We start from the raw sequence: 19,203 nt of genomic DNA on the forward strand, positions 1-19,203 counted from the left end.
TGTGCAAAAAGGAAAGCTAAATCTGAATCTAGTAGTCGACTAGCCAAATACCTAATGTGGTGGGAGAACGAGGGGAGAAGGATGATATGTAGAAAAAGAGGTAAAAGGAGTTGATTTTGATAGCATTGGTTCTACTTGGAGTAATTCAGCCTTTCTCTCCCCAGAGAAATTCCTTAGCGCTCTCTAGTTCTTCTTTGCAGCCTTAACCCTCAATGCGGCATCAAGGCGAGAGGACGCGTTATTCTCATCCGCTGAGAATAGTTCTTCCATTGAGAAAACTCCCAATGGTGAAACGTATGCTGAATATGGCTTGACATTGCTCATTTGTTCTTATGGCTGACTCGAGTACATATATAAATAGTTGCAGAAATAAGTTCTCAAGATAACGGCCTACAGATTTTGGCATGTTAGGAAAGATACTTGTGTCATTTGTCCTAGATTTAAAACTATGTCCTAGAATTGTCCTACCTGGTAATAATATCATACCAAACGCATGGGCAACGAAAGTCATACTACAGAGCTTAAACCATCGATACTTTCAGCCACTTGTTTACTTAAAGTCTTTTGGCCTAAAAGAATGCTGCAGCGAATTTTTGGTGAAAAGAGACCCAAATGCATCATCGCTAAAGAAATCAGGCTGGATGATGTTTAGCTGTAAGTAACTACTTTTTCAATTCTCAAGAAGTATCTTTTGATTGCTTTACAATTTGTTCTATCTTCATGCGTACACGAAACAAGACAACACTGCGAGTTGCAAACCACTGCTATGTAATTGGAACAAATAGAAAAGCTGCATATTCACGATATTCCAGCTAAAGGTCTTTTTTGGCTTGAAGAAGTGTGTATATTGATGTGATGTTTAGCGTAGCCAGGTATCTTATGCAGCGTTTACACGAGACCGGTTCCATTTGGAACCGTACTAAAATAAGTACGGATTTGCACGGGAGCAGTCGGAACCGTTCCAAATGAAGCTGCTAGCCGTACCAAAACGGGATCGCTTCGAAAAAAGTTCCGTTTGGAACCGTTCTAAAATTTGTCGTGTAAACGCAGCCTTAGTCTCGAAGAGCGAGAAAAACGGTCTCGATCTCTATGACCTTGATAAAAACTAACGATTCGCAACTTTAAAAAGCCTTTAGGCTTCGCTCGCACTGCTCTGTATTGTCTTTGAGAAAGAGATGTCCGTTCACACTGATCCGGTCTCAAATAGAACCGCTATAAATTAAAAACAGCATGTGTTCATAAAAAAGGATTTTGGAAATTGTTTGGCTAAAAAGCATGCATGTTGAGGCTGTAGCGGACGTAAAATGTCTCCGTTTCCTGTGTACATATCCTTCCTACTTTAGCAGCAAAGCACGTAAATAAGGAGGGTATCCTAATTGACTTGATCACACATTTTCAAATCATCATCTATTCAGAACTATCAATTCATTTGTAACTATCTTGCATGATTATAGTCAGAAACACCGGAACGACCAAGGGGCAAGGGGATAGGCTTGAGTAAACGGGCATTTGGAAGATAATTCCCAGCTTCTACAAAGTCTTTCATAACTGCCATTTTCTTTTTCGATCTTCTATAGCTACCTTGAAAAGTTTTGAGAAATGTCGAAGAGATATGAGAATGCAATTTTTCAGATTCTTTTCAAATGAAAATGTAGGTAAAGAATCTCTGAATGAATAAATATGTAAATAAATAAAAAAATAAATAAAAAAATGGAAAACAAAACGCTAAAAACTAATATATGAACAAAAGCAAGAGAATGTCTAAGTTTGTTGGTCAGCAAAGAATAATTTTATAATGAACGGAGTGAGCTCGAATTCTTTGAAGCTTTGTTTTCAAGTTTTGTCATTCTATGAAGTTTGTTTTTATTGTAATAATGAGCAGCCTCCCTTGCATTCATTGAGGTAAAACAAGCCTCTTTCCTTCTTTCAGTAAAAAAGGCATGCTACACTTACTAGGCTAAACTTGGAATCAGATTTTATTTTCTTTTAAATGTTGCTCTCATACGTAGCTCCACGTATGATCTCTACATGAAAAGATTGTGTTACAGACGATAGTGGACCCGAAGACACATAGGAAAGGTGACCCCCTCCCCCCATTTTTGGAAACAGAAGTAAAATAACTAGTTTCAGCTCACGGAGGCATGGACGGATTAGCCGGGGGGTGTTGGGGGTGCGACACCCCAAATATATTTTCGCCATTAGGTAAATTTTGCCTTGATTCTCTATAAAACATTTCAATCACCTGAAGGGTGTGGCACCAAATTCCAATCTTTATTTTACATCCTCGTCACTTAATTCTGCCCCTGAACAGAGATGCCCCAGGTAAATCCATAAATCCACGGTAGGTCATGAAACTTTTTAGATAATTTTTCAATTTCATCTTTACATTAGTAGCTGATACTTTATGAATAAAAAGTATTTTTGCTAAAGATCAGAAGGGAGAATTTGATTTAATTAAAACCTTGTGAGTAAGCTTAAAAAATCCATCCAAGAAAGAAACATCAGTGCAATGCTACCAACTGTATCATTGATATCTCCATGTATCATACCATCTGTAGGAAATATACATACAATCACTGCCAAAATTACTTGGAACACCCAACACTTTGCGCTGTGCTTTTCCATTCTTCATTTGTTTTCCCAAATACAACTACTTCCGTCCCCTTTTTCCCCCAAAAACAATGTTTAAAGTATAGAAAAATATTATACAAGGCACACGAAAAAGTGTACTCCACAATCCCTTCCTTTTTTCTATAGTAAATCAACATTGTTCTTAGGGGGAGAGGGGGGTGGCTGAATTTGCCTTTGAAAACTGACGTTAGTGTTCCAAAACTTTTTGCAGTGATTGTACGTCATCCACGTAAATTTAAAAAACGGTCCAACATAAGATTTTTTAGGTACCCTAAAATTAATTGCCTACCAGGGTAAAATCCATGTTTATGATATGGCGGTCAATGCATAGTGATCAGTCAAAAACTTGGAAAGTTGTCTTAAAGTACAGCACAATCATTGAGTCTGCAGGCAACAAGAATTTAAACGCAATTTGTAGAATAAGACTATTATTAGTGCTGGCTTTACTTGAAGATGTGAGTTACTTGATGTGAGCTACACATCCTAAAAAAAGGTAGAATTTGAATTTTGACCATAAGCAATGCCGATATTAAAACAACATTTTGAAAGCTTTATCATGTTTAAGGCCAAAGCTCTCATGTAAATACACTTTTGAAGTATTTTTCTGCTTGCATTTGCCAAATTTTCAAACAACTCAAATTCATATGCTCAATTGCAAACTACGTTCTTCTAGTCCTCAAAACTTACACAAAGGTTTTCTTAATGACGAATTTGAGTAAAAGAGTTTAATATACGAACATGATGATGAATATTACACATAGAAAAATAAGTACATTATTGAATAAAGAATTGCTAACCACAATGATTATAGTCTAGTCCAATCGATGTGGTACTCAATCAATAATGAATTCAATAAATTATTTGTCTGTCTAAGATATTCAAAGTCACTTGATCAATACATATGATATAATTTGGCATTAAAAGCTGCAAACGCTACAAATCAAAATTACAAAATTCCTTCACAGTCTTTCAAATGAATAAATAAATACTTAAATTTATCCACGCTGCAGTTTCTACATAACTCGCCTATGCTTTTGAAATATATCGAAAGACAAAAGCTGAAGGCGAAGAAACTTCATTGGACTCGAAATGTCGTGCATCTGTATTGTTGTTGCTGTTGTTGTTTGTGACAATGAGAATGGTTGCATGAAGTACCTTTCATGTTTGTGCCTGATTCTTAACATAACTTTAAATGTGCTTCTCCCAATATACCATTGCTTACTTTGATCGTCCATCGCAGAGGTAGGCCAAAACATAGACGATCAGACAGCTGGAAAATAGTCGAAATTGCTTGATATAAAAAGAGTAAAGTGAATATATGAATATTAGATGCAACTAAATGTTATTAACAGAATGACAAGCGAGGTTAAGAAACACATTTATCATTTTTTAATAATGGGAGAAAAATGACATGTTTTTCCGTAAAAACGAACTAAAATTCTGGTTAACTTCATGAATTTTGGTACTCTTTTCTTTTTTTGCCTACCCTCAAAGAAAAGTCGAGATCAGAATGAGCGGGGTCTGGAACAAACATTGAAATTCTAGAGCTTCTCTAAATACTGATCCCAGCTTAGCTTAAACGAGAAAGCGAATAGTGTCATTTTTATTGCATCTGAAAAAAATCTGACCAATTTGTACTATAATGATGACAACAACTTACAAAGCAAAACTTTTCCAATCTTCTCAGGGCTGTGTCTACTGACAAAATGTTCAAACTCGTCCCAGCCACCACCAACTCTAACCATTACATGTTTACGCAGTATCTTGAAAAACAGAAAATGATTATGATAATGACAATGATCTAGCAACTATGGCGCAAATGATTTCGCGTGGGAGCGGCAGATATTTGGAGGAGAAAACGGGGCGTCTAGGTTTCATGACATACATTGGTTGATAATTCCATTACTAAAATCTGATAATTTCATTTATTCTTCATTTGACAGGCGGCAAAAGTTATCATCTAATTGTTTAGGCTTCACTTTACCACATACGGTGTTGTTCTTAGGTTGTCCTTAGGTAGTCCTGAATATCTCTACGATCTTTGGAGAAAAGAAGAAAACCAATATAACTTGCGATAAAGTCACAGTTTGTTGCTAGCATGATAACTTTAAAAGCACAGAAGAAAACGCTCCATAGCGTCTTTTTCAAAATTTTCTAAGAAAGACCCACCTGGTAATTGCTGATAATGTCTGGCTTGTATGTGTGTTTCAGAATACAGCGAGCAGTTGCTGACGGGTGACAGGTAAAGTTTACACACCACAGTTAGGTTAGGGCCTTGTTGCAGGTCTTAAATAGGGAACCAAGGAGCAAGGAATAGGAGATTAGGGAACCAGGGAACCTCTAGAAGAGGAGGATATACTACCACATTACTATATTTAAATATCATATGATAAAACATAGACCTGCCTTTTTAACATTTACAAAACGAATTGCAGAACTATTTTTGTAAATTGCTAAAAAGATTACTTCCTTTAGAAATAGCTTTCTCGAAATTGTCAAATAGGGAGACGAGAGAGCTAAATGTCATATGAAAACTTTGATAACACCGATCTTTATAAATGCATAATAATATCTATATTGTATTTATCCATGAGAATTGTACAATAAATCACAAAAAAGCATCCTAAAATTGCAAAATCTTCCTTGGACATATAGGGAAGTAAGATACTTACACGCACAAATATTGTTAGTTTGTCGTTCAAAATATATTTTCCTTCTTTAACTCTTTCTAACTTTACATGATACTTCGCAGCCACACGTTTGACCTGAAATTCAGACATTCAACATTAAAAAAAAGAATCAATTTTCTGTGTGAAGAAACTCTGTAATTTACACGTCTTGAATCCTGTGATAGGTATAGCTAGAACCACAAAGCTATTGTTTCAGGTAACTGCCTAAATATACTTCGAAGACAAAATGGAAAATTACAGCAGCAGTGCTATTTATTTTATTACTGCGATGGTGCAGACGATGTTTCTTTGTTATGAGATTCGCAGCTACTCTCAGTTCTATAGAGCAGTCCCAAATTCTCAAAATAAATACAATGCCCGAAGCACTATGGACGGAAAGAAGAAATATATCTTCTTGAATGAAAAAAAAAATTCTTACAAAAAGCATACCTCTGAATCTAATGGCCCAAGAGATTTATTTTTCTTCCCTCCTGCACTTTTTGGTGGGACTGGCTTTTTCTCTTCCTCTTCCTTAATTTCGGTCTCAAGCTTTACTAGATTTGGAACAGGTGTCATTCCATATTTTTCACCAATCCTACCCAGCTCTAACAATGTCAGAACTACATTCTTTACTTGTCTATGAAGAACAAGTCCATCAGATTCAAATAGTGTTGATTCTTGAATGCCAACTTCTCTGCACCAGCTATCAAAAGGAAAAGCTGTGTTATGCTGAGAGGGCAATTGGTTTTGGGGTTTTGAAGTAGCAATAGTTTAACTGGGCAAATGTGAGTTGATTTGGTTGTAATTAGCTAGTAAGATGAATCGCAAAAAATTATTACTTTTTTTACTGTAATTATTCTAAAGTTTGTCTCACCAAAAGAGCCCCCTCATATGAGCACCTTCTCTAAAGATAATGCTTTCAAAACAGGGATCCTGTCCTCGAATGAGCGCCCTGAAATTATTAGTGATTTGAAATGAGTAATCACCGCCACTCAGAGGAGGTATAAAAAGGATTTTGTTGACAAAAAGGGTGTTTCTCACTCTTTAAGGGTGTGGTCATAAGATAAAAAATCTTATAGGCTTTTTTCATGCGTTTCTATTTCAAAATTCTTGTTTTAGTGCCATACTCTGAAAGTTTAACTGCTACAGAAATATTAAAACGTTACAGTTATTGCAAAAAGGCTACAATACTACAGGATAAGAACAACAATTCTTTTACCTAGGTAAAATCCTTTATATGCCGACAGAAAAAAAGCTGGTGGGTTCAGCACCCCTGTACCCCTTCCCCCTCTTTAGCAGGGCCTTTGAAAGCTTGGGATTAATGTGATCTATGATGTAACTAGTGTGGCCTTGACAGAATGGGACTTCTCATGAGATAGAAGGGAGCTGCAACAAAAGACCTTTTGTGCTTTTGAGCAGGATTCCTTAATGCAAAATTTATTGAATAATTGTATCTCAGAATGAAAGCAAATTTCATCAGTGAATTACTAACAATCTGTCTGCTTGGTGCTGCACCATCAAATCATTATTGTATCAATAGCAGAGCCTTTATAAGGTAAATAAAAGGTCATTTGCCACCCTGCAATAACAAATTCTTACAAAAATTATTTCATTTGAAGTTGCTAATGAATGGCCTCCAACAGAAATGAACAAAGCGTTAAAAGAATATTGCATGATAGAAAACATTATCGGATTTTACAAGAACACAGTTAAAATTTCTTAAGAACCTTTGAATAATTTATATGTCAAATAGTCCAGCTGTTAATAACAAGCTCTCTTTTTTAAAAGATCATGCTGAAGGAATAACAGATTATAGCACAGTAATACTTCATGAAAGGAAGGATGGGTGGGAAGTAATCAGGCAGAAAAAAATTATCCAAATTATCTAGTATTTAAAATATTTTGTCTAGCAAAGCAGCAAAAAGGGCTTGCAAATGAGCATAACAATGCAATTTAGATTAGGATGGCAAAGAAATCCACTGATAATAAAATAGCCAAATGTGGGTTTTTATATGTATCTATGCATATAGATTTTCTTAAGGACGTAATTAGTCACTTGTGCCAAAACAGAGTTAATGCTTATATCAGGGTGCAGATTTTCTTGAATTTTGATTCCAAAGAGGTGATATCTACACCCAAAGCCTTTTTTGAAGATAGGCATATGGTACCCATGTTTCCTACCCAGAAAGAGAACATTTTAAAACCATTGGCCAAGAAAGATCATATTTTTATTAGGCTCAAACTGATCAAAAGCAAGGTTACACGAAACTTTAAAAGAAGTTGCACTCCTGTTTTATCAGCTCCCCATACAGTACAAGGAAATGATCAGCAGTGCAAAAAGTGATGCATAATCTACAAACCTTAAAAAATTTGCAGCATTCTCTCTTGCTAAGAATGATTCTTTGGTAGCATGCTTGTGCTTTTTAAACTTCAGCTTTGGGAGCGGAGGTGTTGAGTTTGCTTCCAGAGCCTCCTCCTTGAGATAGAAACGGTCAGATGCCTCTAGAACCTTCTCAGCCAGCTGGCATATTAAGTATCCATTGTCAAGCTCATCCATGAAATTGTCTACATCAATATCTTTCTCGAAGAGCTTTGCAAGCCATTCTGCGACGTCTTCGATCAGAGGAATGAAATTCTTTGCGCTTTGTTCTGATATTTTTGAAGAAATTTCATCAGACACTTTTTCTGCATCTGTTCCAACCGTGTCAGCCATGATGACTCCATGGTTCTTGGGAAGTCAATTGAAGTGAATACAGCGTCATCTGTCTCTATAGCTACCATTTTCACGGTCACAAAAGACTAGGCGGAGAACTTTCATAAATTGTCTAAACATTTGCCTGCTTCTTTCGCTTAATAGTTTTATCTTCATTTTTTCGAACTGGGATATTTCGAAGGCACAAAAGAAGGATTCAAAAGAGCGTTATCATTTCTCTATCCATCATCTGTTCTAAAGGAGGAATTCTCACGAGAAGAATTCAAGATTCTCCTTATAGTTTTCCTGTTTATCTAACAATATAATGTTTAGTTTTAAACTTTCAAAGGCCTCTAAAACTATTTATTGAAAAAGCTCAATTACCTTCCATGGCTGCGATTTTATCGTAAATGAGATTCTCAGGCTAGCTATGCTGATACTTTTAAAAAATTCAAAAGTAAAATGGCAAAAGTTTTAGAGGCAAGTTCATATTTTCTAGCAATGAAGCATTTGATTACTCCTCTTTCTTGAAACAAAGCAAAGAATAAGCGAAGAGTGGGAACGGTTAACCTATGTTGATGGCTGCCGTATATGGATCCCCTGATAACCCCTGTTAACAATCCCAGATATTACATAGCCATGAAAAAGACTACTGATCGGCCTAAGTTGTTATTTGATAAGTCCGTCGAAACAACTAAAGAAATTAACTCAGTAATACAACAGCACATCTGTAGAAAAAGCGGCAAGAGTAACTGAAATGTCTTCTGCATTGATCTTTATTATGATAACTTGCCAGTCAACGAGGCCAAAGACAGTAGGACATATATACTGATCTCTCAGCAACAGTGGCGGAAACTCATTTTTCAAGTGGGAGGGGGGGGGGCAATGCCCACAAAAGCAAGCAAATTTGCCGAAAAATGACATAATTTTGCCGAAAAACCGACAATTTGGCAAAACCTGGGGGGGGGGAGGCGGTTGCCCCTCCACAACAACGCAATTTCCACCACTGCTCAGCAATAATTCACCACTGAATATAAACTTTTGCCGAAGATGCCCTTCAGCTAACGCTATTGTCAAAAGAATTCGATTATACGAGAAATTCAGAAAAGATTTGTTGAATCTGCCTCTATCTGAGTGCTTATGGAGTTATAGATCAGACACAGGAGCAATGCTATAGAACCAATTGTAGATTTGAATATGAAACAAGCATGTTCAAGGAAGGATCAATGATCAAAGAATTCAGATCTCTTCCAATTAGAAGATAAAATCAATAGAAAAAACAGTGTAGAAAAGCTTCTATGCATTTAAATTCACCAGCTGCCTGCATAGGCAGCTTATATGAAAGAAAAGCAAAGCGTCTGTAAAAATAATATTCATATAAAAGATATGTTTTTGTATTCCCTTGAACCAGTATTGAAAAAAGAATAATATAACTACTGTCTAAAAAGCTGCAACCTCTCATCCTATCACGAAAGATATTTTTGAAAACCATATCATGAATGGTCAAAAAAAAATCCACTACCGATGTGAACAAATTCTTTGTAGGAATTGGTCTCTAAACGTCAAAGAACATTGAGATTTTCGAAGCAAAGACTTCCTTTTAATTTTACATGTTAAATCATGGTTCTCGTTAAAACCTGTGACGATGAATGAAGTTCTGGAAAAATTATAAAGGAACAGAAGAGATTCTCGCATATCAATCTAATAGCTTTGCTGGTATTAGCGTAAATTCGCTAGGATTTGCTGCCGACATTTTTGACCACCATGAGACGTCTGATCAATTCAGCACTGATGCTGGTGAATTCTCGGTACCTAGAAAAACAGCACAAATCACTCCATGAAAGTGAAAATAGTTTGCAAATCCTGCTAGCTAAACAAATTCAAGAATATCTAAATACAAACGGGATTTTTGACAAATATTATTCTGGGGTCTGGTGTTCGAATTTTATAACTATACTTGCATATATAACTAAAAACACGGAACAGAAGCTTGTCACATCCCACTTTTCAAAGGACCTGATGTAAGTATTCTATTAAAGCGAACATTCATTAAATCTACCAAAACTATTTAAATATGGATTTAATTGCATTTCATTAAAATCGGCTGCAACTTGTCAAAGTAAACTCATTGGTATCGGAACAATAAACTTTATATTGCGGTGCTCCTCAAGGTTCCTTTCTTGGATCGATACTTTTACATCTCTATGTAAATGAAATCCTAGAAATTATTTAGAAAGGAAATGCGGTTGCATTAACTTAAAACTTGTATCCTTAACCTGGAATAATATGGGCAAAGAGTATTAGATCGGTTCTTCCAAAATAATTAAAGGCAAACCCAGATCATATTCTATCCATTACCTATGCAATATAACAACAACACAAAACATTCATATCCTGCTAACTATAAAAGAAACAGGTTTTATTCGTCGTTTATCGGCGTGACCGAAAAGTCTCTTCTCTCAGGAGGGAGAGTTTTGTTTTTAATGTTGAAAGAGACATGCTGTTTATTCTATACCTCAAAGAAAGTATACCATATAAAAAAGTTTACACAGACATTATACAAGACAAGCAATTAATTTGCATATACAAATATCAACTTTGTCGAGCCAAAAAAGACATTTCTACTGCAATGGAATTCAGGACTTCAATAAAATAAGATTAAAAAACAAAGACAGTATATATCTTATCATGCATTTCACAATTAAGTACATTGATAAGTTTTCCAAAACTTTCAAGCTGACGATTTCAAAATGGAAATTTGGTCTTAAACCGGTCTTAAACTGGTCTTAAACTGGTCTTAAACTGGTCTTAAACTGGTCTTAAACTGGTGTATTGTATTCGAAATATATCTTATAAACTGTTGCATTCACCTTTATCAAAACAAAAAAAGAAATATACAGAAAAATAGACAACAATATATTTTGAAAAAAGCATGTATAATTTTATTCCACGTGATGAAAAACCCTTTTGATCTCTTAAACTACTATTACATCAAATACAAATTTCGTAATTACAATTGGAAAGTATCAACCATCATATATATATATCAACTTCACATTTTGCAATTCTGTTGAAAAACAATTAAAAAACGGCTACAGGGCAGGTTTGCCAAAGTTCTTAACGTCCTTAAGCATTTCAATCTTCAGTTGAATTTCGTTCATCGCATTAAAGTAAGCATTTTTCTCTATCCTTTTCAAGATGACTAAGTTCCAAAAGTATGAAACTGAAAGGACAATACACACGATTTGCAGTAAGAAGACGATTTCACCAGACAGCTTGCTCAAAACCGGAAGCAGGAAGTAAATACCGTCTTCCGAGAAAACGGGCATGAAGATAAACACGAGAAGCAGAATCCAGATAGGTATAATCCAATTCCATTTGTATTCTTCTGCTAGCTTCCTACCATAAGCAATAGTATCTCTCAATTCCTGCAGGATTTTTATGCTGCTTTCAGGAGATGTTTTATCGAATTTGCTTTCTGCTCCAGTTTTGGAAGAATCTAAAACAGATCAGCAACGTTTATAACCAACAGATTTCCTTCCGAATTTCAAAAATTTACTTTTCAGAACACTTTTCAGCTATGGTCAGGAAACGAGAGAAAGTAAAAAAGAATTAACTATTATACCATATACTGAAAGTGCTGTCCACCGGTCTGTCATAAAGTGCTCGATGCCATAGAGGCAGAGCTGTACACAAAGTGGAAAGTTGCTACTGTTCTAAACAATTCAAATCACAGAACTGCTGAAATTTTGGTTCATATATTTTAATTGGTTCAGTTGCCTGACGATCGCACTGAGCGTGAAAATCGGAGTAGCAGCTCAGAATTGTCCTGTTCTGTACACTAAAAGTGTATCATAGCATATAGATACGCGTACGCGATACAAGATTGGATGTTTGTAAAAATTAAAACAGGATAGGGATAAGAAACACAATCTGCACTTAAAACAACCTTGAAATAACAATAAAATGGAAACCTAAAGCCCTGCACATGATAGCAGTAAATTTCCTCTCTTTCACTTCATTTCTTTTTTCTGTGCTTTCCCTTCATTCCCAAGTGCTGACTACAATGCCTGCCAAAAGTCTTGGAACACTAACATCAATTTCCAAGGTCAAAATCAATCATCCCCCTCTCCCCTACAGAACAATGTTGGTTTACTATCAAACGGGTTAGGATTTTAGGAAGCACTTTTTTTGCGCTTCTTTTATGATATTTCTCTAAGTCATCAACATTATTTAGGGGGAAGGGGGCGGAAGTAGCAACTTTTTTTCATGAAAGGAATGAAAGATATCAAATGCAGCGTAAATTGCTGGGTGTTCCAAGTACTTTTGGCAGGCATTGTAGAGTTATTAGCAGCAATTAAGTTCCAAATGATAGCCAAAACTACTTTTCAGAAGTTTTTGCAATAAATCAACTTTTTACTTTTGTCTTTCTTCTTATTTCAATAACACTCTGTTTTTCCCTCACTTTTGAAGACATTTCATCACTAACCTTTAATCGCTTAACACAAAATCAAGTAGCTCTGCACTTACCCGTGAAGATGAACGTTGATCGGACACCTTTATGGTCTGAGAAATGATGCTTTGACCCAGGAATGCCCTCCAAATCGATACCATAATCGATGCACTGAAGACCATTGCTGTGAAATATAAAATCAATCCTCTTCTCCGTCTCATTTGCATGAATGTATGGGTTATCTGGGCTATTTATTGTGAAACATTTCCTATCCAGCTGGAAAAGAAAAAAATATCTAAAGAAAGGCAAGGCACAGAATAACAATATGTCATCACAAAAACTACTTTTAAATGGCTTTGAAAAAAGCAAACATTTAGCAAACTAAAGCTTTTCGTCTGACACTCTTCAGAGTTTAAAACGTCAGAACATGACAATTTCTGAAGGGAACGACGGAATTTCACACACTTGCCAAACGCGGATTTTCTCGAAAATGATGCACGGGATACGGGTTTTTCACCTGTTGCCTTCATCTTTAAATAAAGGTCATATCAACAATTTTAAGGCGCGGAATTTTGGCTAAAAATGACCGGAACGGAGGATTTCTACAGCAATCCCCCTCCCCCCCTTTATGGCCCCTACTTCAAAAATGCGTAAGGCTCGAGGGAAATCCTTGACGAGGCCGCAAGAGGTGTGAATTGAATAAGAGTGACAACAACAATAGTGACATTGTTGCTAACTTTTCCCTGAGTGCTCTACCTTTCTCTTGCGGGCGATACATGCTTTTGCGAGGCCGGTCAATAGCCTGCGTCAATAATTTGGCGAGGGCGATCGCCCGCGTGAAACGAAAAACCCTGACAGTCGTTTGTCTTAAACAAGGGAAGACCAATGGTGCTGGAGGGGCTATGGCTCCCTAATTGGAATATAAAATCCCTGGTTACTACTAAAAAATATAGGAAACAACCTGACCTTTTTCAATGCACTATGCCAAGCATCCTGAAGGCCAGTAACTGATTTCAATGCTCTGACTCCAATCTCTGTTTCCTCATGGTTGAAGTCACCACAAAGGATAACTGAGTCGCCAGGACGGGTCATTTTCTGTACAAATTGGGCACATTGGTATGCTTGTAGCGTACGAAGCTCAGTGTAAAGGTTTCCTGGGTAGTCAGCATGCAGCTGAAGATAAACATGTGCATTTGATGAAGTACAATAGCAACAGCAAAGGCTGAGAATTTATATAGAGTAAAGTTGGATGCACAAATGTCAAAACTGCTGCGAAATGACGAGATAAATTCTGTGATTAGATTTGCTAAGGCCTGGCTACTATTATATTGATTAGCACCAAACCACGCCCCCTGAATAGGCACACTGTTCCTAATTTTGAAATATATGTAAAGAGCAACATCTCAACTTTCATACGATCATTGACTTCAGCAATCAATAAGACAATATTCCATGTTAAAAAATGGCTCAAAATCATGCAAGTAATGCCTTGAAGCAATTTTTTGAGATAGAAAATGACATCCATATCATTTTACACAACTTTTGGCAATCAAAAGTAATAAATCCCATTATAGTACTGGACTGATGTTGCCTTATATTACTTCTTCTATTGTTAAGTCTGTTGGTAACTTAGTAACTTATCTTCTCAACAATCGATAGTTAGAACAACTCATGCCCAAGATTCTCTGCAATTATAACAATCATTTACATTTACCGAGTAAAGCTGATAAAACAGGGACCAAATGTACAGTATATATATATAGATCACTTAAAGCCTTTTAAAATATTAGCAAAACTATTGATGCATTCTTTACTTTGTAACTTAGTTTGTTGTCAGTTTGAAATCAGGGACTCTAGATACCATTTCAAAATTAATGCCTCTTATATAACTTAACTACCCTGGCTTTTACTTACATGGACTGCAAAGAAGTGTAAGATATTGTTTGTGGGAATGTGATGAATATAACAACAGCATAGAGCAGAACCAGCTAGCCAATCCCCATAATGAATGGCATAGTAATCACCATTTATTGGAAACTGATGAAGTGCAGCATCAGAAATAGGAAATTTTGAGAAGACACAGATACCAGTCCCTATAACACCACTAGAAGGGATAGGAGAAGGGTTTAGAAAAAGAATTAAAATATAGTTAACAACAATGCTTTCTTGTCAAAAATATTTGAATGAAAGATAATAGTTCACAAAAAGGTTTAGACACTAAAAAACCTTCAGTAGTGGAAAAGCATTTTTGGGAAATAATGCAGAATATTGCCATTTCAGCATTATGTTTTTTCAGATTCAGATCTTATGTGAAATTCATTGTGAAATAACGCTGCATTATGTTCATTTATTCTTTCAAATGTTATCATTCATTCAAACAGTTTGACAAGAAAGTTAATTGTTTTCATAGGTTTGCCCTTCAATAGCTAGATTAAAAATATTGAAGATTTTCCCTCTCAAAGGCCACTCCCATACTGGAAATAATCCTTTCTTTTTATTTCCAATAAGAGAAAGTTACTTTTTTCCACTTTATTGCTTCTAACTAGGATATCATCAGCCCTTTAGTAGCTACTTACGTGCACATTAAATACATGTGCTATTCCATTTGGATGTTTTATCATGCAATAACCAACACCTTTTCCTGCAAACCAGTCACCTTGTGCTATTGCATAGAACTGCCCATTTGTTGCAAACTGGTGCAGGAATGCATCAATAAGTTGATATTTTGAAAATATACAAAGGCCAGTGCCAATAACACCGCTGGAAAACAAAATTTATGCACAAATAACTATATAAGATTTATTAAAAGCAGTTTTTTTATTTTAATCTTCAATTAAGAACTTTATCAATCTTACAGGCAGTGAAAATCCTTGCTTAAATCTGAATTACAATAAAAGCTTTCCATAATGTGCAAAGAATAACTGAAAATGTTTTACACATTTTTGTATTTTACAGACTTCTTTGCATATTTTTTATTTAGCTATAATAATCACTTTATTTTGCATTTCACCTATCATAATATTTATTCGGTTATTTTGCATTTTATGGCAGTTTATCAGTGCAGGTACATAAAAGATGGCTAATATGTTTTTAAATGGTCCTAGGAGCTATATTTACATTTCAGAAAAAAATAATATCCAAGCATTCTAGAACAAAATCAAATCAAATGGACACTTTTAAAATCTAAGGGCACAGTCACAAACAAGTTGTGTGTCTGCAAAAGTTGGCCACTGTACAACAATATCTTTAGTTTCAAGCTCTTTTGCATTTGTTTACATGAAGCATAACATATATAACTTAAAACTTTAAGCAACTCAAAATTTTTTATCCTGTTAGCAGTACTTTCAAGTAAAGAAAATCAAGAAACCTGTAGAAATAATGGGAATAAGGAAGCACTTTGGCCACTTTTTTCTTTATTTCTGCATACTGATATTCTGTCCATATCTGTAAAATTGATGAGCGTTGTTTCAATAAAAATTGAAGAAATAAGCTTCAAATATAAATAGACCACAAAAATGTAGAAAAGTACTACAGCAATAATTTCATGGCATTTTGCTCAGTAATCAGACAATGTCTTTTATTGTTTTACTTGATGCCTTTACATTTTCTCATTAAGCTTATCTTCTGTATCTTTTTCCAAGTTTTCCAAAATTTCACTCATCACATCCAAATTCTCCTTGTCTCACCATAAAGGATATAGCTACACTTATCAACTTCTCAAATGGGAAATGAGCCCATGTAATATTAACATGAATAAAACATTGGAACTACACAGATCATGCAACATGCACATAGCGAGCAGTCACTTTCTTTAATAATCAAAGCAAAGATGTTGCATATAAAACTTCAAAACTGCACACCAAAACAATATAGGTTAATGCCATATTCTGAGTATAAATATGCTAAACCTTGCATGCAGCAGCACCCAAAGCCTAATTACTGTGCATGCATGTCAGCCCTTTAAAAAATGTATGAACTGCACATTAGGTAATAAAAATAGCCATAAATACCTCTTGAAGGGCAACAACATCATACAAGCCCTTGGAAAGTTCATCTGCAATGGCTGATATTCTAAAACTACATGCTTTTGTCAAGAATGGTATACCCCTGAAAAGGTTAAGTTTCTTTAATTCAGATATCTGAAACCTTTGTTCTTTTTAATTAAACAAGACTGATTAAAAATAATGTAATGTACATTTTCCAAGTAACTAGACCATGGACTGAAGGCAATATCTTCATTTACATTTAGGAAATTTTAAGTTGTGGTTCTTTTCATGTATCAATCAGCATTTGAATTGATTTTGTCATTTTAGATCATGAATTTTCATTTTTTTATTTCACTTTAAGCAATTGCTTCTCATTTTTATTCCACAAGCTTAACTTTGAAATAATTCTTGGAAATTTGAAATATCAGCCTTGAATTTTTTTTGCTTGGAATTTTATGAATCTTTTTCATTTAATTTTTATCTACTAACATAACAAAGATTTTTGTTTTTCTCAAAGTCACTGGGGTCCTTTTGATACTAGCAAACTATGTCCTTTTTGCAAACAACAGCTTGTTGTAAGTCATACGCTGGTCCAAACACAGGCAGCAAACCTATCCACCTTTTTACGCCCACACATTTTTTTAAATTTTGACAGTACGCCAAGGAAATTTATAAAGTCTGCACCGGATATCTCCGGCGCAAGTTACATGGATTCCACCCTAATATTTAGTCAATTTACAGGGTCGGGGGTACAGGCGCTGTGGGACTAATCCTTTCGAGTTGGTAAGGATTTTCCAAGAAATTTCTTGATGCCCGAGAAAGTGCATTAATAAGGTATAAATTTCACTTAAATTTCCTCTTCCATATTTTCTCGGAGTCCAAGCAAAGACAGGTGGTAAGGTTTTCGTCACTCGCTTAGGGGCCAAGGGGCAACAAACTTAACACTTACTTACCAGCAATTCAAGGAAAGCATACGAAGTTTGTCTGATTGCATTCCTAGCCTGAGGTTCTCGTGAACAATTGTTCCATTCATGTCACGCAAAGGAATTCTGGTATTCGCAAACAAGTGAAGGTAACAGGAAGATGAGAGAAATCCTAGAATGGAACCATGTCAGGTGATCGAAAAATTTCCACGAGACTCGTTTTGAAATCTAGATTTCAGCAACCTCGTCCCCGATAAAGAGCGCTAATTTTAAAAAGGTGATTGCAAATGAAATGATTCTCAAACTTTCAAGAGAAACTGAAATTTTGTTCAATATAGCGGATGTTAGATACTAGCCACCACATTCACATTAACTTCCGTACCTTGCGTGAATTAAACATAAGAAACTATGTAAAATCAAAACAAAGTGAAACTGATAAACACAGTGCAGTGATAAACACTTTTTGCAATGATAACACGGTTTTTGCAGTGATAAACAGTAGTAGTGGTATGCAGTGGGAAAACTATTTCTAGCCATGGAAATAGTTTTCCATAAAATTGGGTGTAACCTCTATTTAACTGACGTGAAAATAAAAGGCGTTGTCAACAAACATCCCGTCCATAATCCCTTACTCTTATCAAAGTGGGAATGATAGATTTTCTGTGGTGCATCTAGAATGTCATTTTATCACATAATATTCACGTTAGCATAAAGCATTTAAGATTCTCGGATAAGAGTTGCACATAGCCTCGTCACTGTACGTTTAAAGTTTGAGAACGACCACTCACACATTCTAGCTTCTGTACATGAGTGAGCAAAAAGTGCTATATAAAGAAAATCTCTAAGTGCGCTGTGCCTTTGAAATTGTAGTTATAAAGTACTTCGTGGGAATGAGCAAGCCATGATCTGCTTTGCATATTTAGCTAACAACACGAGGCCGCCTTTGCGCTGCATACTCATCTGTGCATCTTTTTTATAAAATTTTTGATGGAGTTCTTGTTTTCTCGACAAAATTTAATAATTATCTGATACTTATAAACAGAAATTTTGTGTGTAATTCATCTAGTGCAGCAGAAAATAAGCAAAGTTTGCAAAATTGGGCATTATTCTACACGGCAAATATAAAAGATTCGAACAGCAAGTTTTTGTGACAGCTGGCAGTCGTGATAGCGAGTGACTTGTCAATATAAACCCTCACATTAAATCGGGGAGATATGAAATAAATATCGAGGTAGCGATTTGGGTCACGTAGAGACAGGAAAACCAACTTAAACTGACGAAAACCTTTGGTTTTCCACAACTAGTGCTCTTGCGCGATCACAACAAATGTTTAATTTGTGGCAAAACGACTAAACATTTGCTAAACAACACTAAACAACGCTAAACATTTTTGACAAGGATCAAACTTTGCTCAACAACGCTCAACACGACTAAACAACACTAAACAGGGTGGCAAAACGATTAAACTTTTGACTAAACTTTTGGCTAAACGTTGGGTTTTCTGTGGAGACAATGTTTACTCTGAAGCAGTAGAAAGCTCTTTAACCTTTCTCTAGATGAAATCCCTTCCCATTTGCCATCCTCAAAATTTTCCTTGTATGTTCTCAATGAAAGCTTCTAAGAAATTATTTATTCTTTCAAATTGGTCATGAAAGGAAGGTTCAACCACAAGGGCGTATTCCTCCAACTTGCAAAACTCTTTTCATGTTAAGCCCATACCTTGTAATTCCTGTCGGCGAGGGGGGTAAACCATTTTGAAAGACAATCGTATTTTGTTCTCAAACAATAGGAAATGTGACGTCATGCTATCAAAACAATTGGCTTGCCCCCCTCCAATATTCGATCAAGT

The 19,203-nt window shown here is 35.6% G+C and overlaps 2 protein-coding genes across 4 annotated transcripts; both read right to left on the reverse strand.

Annotated features, from left to right (window-relative positions):
- Positions 1 to 2,346: 2,346 nt before the first annotated feature.
- LOC135695798 (growth arrest-specific protein 2) lies at positions 2,347 to 8,639 on the reverse strand. Its single transcript, XM_065214981.2, has 5 exons — positions 7,661 to 8,639; positions 5,751 to 6,003; positions 5,304 to 5,396; positions 4,292 to 4,394; positions 2,347 to 3,901 (listed from the first exon to the last, which is right to left on the reverse strand). The coding sequence occupies exons 1-5, from the start codon at positions 8,011 to 8,013 to the stop codon at positions 3,894 to 3,896; spliced, it is 810 nt and encodes a 269-aa protein (XP_065071053.2). The 5' UTR covers positions 8,014 to 8,639; the 3' UTR covers positions 2,347 to 3,893.
- Positions 8,640 to 10,907: 2,268 nt separating this feature from the next.
- Positions 10,908 to 17,562, reverse strand: LOC135695776 (putative neutral sphingomyelinase). Of its 3 annotated transcripts, none has more exons than XM_065214958.2 (7): positions 17,385 to 17,562; positions 16,456 to 16,552; positions 15,813 to 15,889; positions 14,360 to 14,549; positions 13,412 to 13,618; positions 12,523 to 12,721; positions 10,908 to 11,491 (listed from the first exon to the last, which is right to left on the reverse strand). In XM_065214958.2, the coding sequence occupies exons 1-7, from the start codon at positions 17,462 to 17,464 to the stop codon at positions 11,085 to 11,087; spliced, it is 1,257 nt and encodes a 418-aa protein (XP_065071030.2). In that variant the 5' UTR covers positions 17,465 to 17,562; the 3' UTR covers positions 10,908 to 11,084. The 3 variants fall into 3 exon arrangements, with proteins under 3 accessions (XP_065071030.2, XP_065071036.2, XP_065071042.2); XM_065214964.2 differs by lacking the exon at positions 14,360 to 14,549 and adding an exon at positions 15,022 to 15,205; XM_065214970.2 differs by lacking the exons at positions 15,813 to 15,889; positions 16,456 to 16,552; positions 17,385 to 17,562 and adding an exon at positions 15,022 to 15,186.
- Positions 17,563 to 19,203: the final 1,641 nt, after the last annotated feature.

Source organism: Rhopilema esculentum, chromosome 17 (genome assembly GCF_057945365.1).
Source record: "Rhopilema esculentum isolate cy_ngs chromosome 17, ASM5794536v1, whole genome shotgun sequence".
Lineage (NCBI taxonomy): Eukaryota > Metazoa > Cnidaria > Scyphozoa > Rhizostomeae > Rhizostomatidae > Rhopilema > Rhopilema esculentum.

Bases quoted from the DNA above. Each gene is read 5' to 3' on its own strand.
- LOC135695776 (XM_065214958.2), bottom strand. From the start codon at position 17,464: ATGAATGGAACAATTGTTCACGAGAACCTCAGGCTAGGAATGCAATCA. The intron at 16,553-17,384 runs GTAAGTAAGTGT...TAACCTTTTCAG, and splicing joins ATGCTTTCCTTGAATTGCTG to GGGTATACCATTCTTGACAA. The intron at 15,890-16,455 runs GTATTTATGGCT...TCAATTTTACAG, and splicing joins ATGTTGTTGCCCTTCAAGAG to ATATGGACAGAATATCAGTA.
- LOC135695798 (XM_065214981.2), bottom strand. From the start codon at position 8,013: ATGGCTGACACGGTTGGAACAGATGCAGAAAAAGTGTCTGATGAAATT. The intron at 6,004-7,660 runs GTTTGTAGATTA...TCCTTTTGATAG, and splicing joins AATGCTGCAAATTTTTTAAG to CTGGTGCAGAGAAGTTGGCA. The intron at 5,397-5,750 runs GTATGCTTTTTG...TCTGAATTTCAG, and splicing joins TTGGGCCATTAGATTCAGAG to GTCAAACGTGTGGCTGCGAA.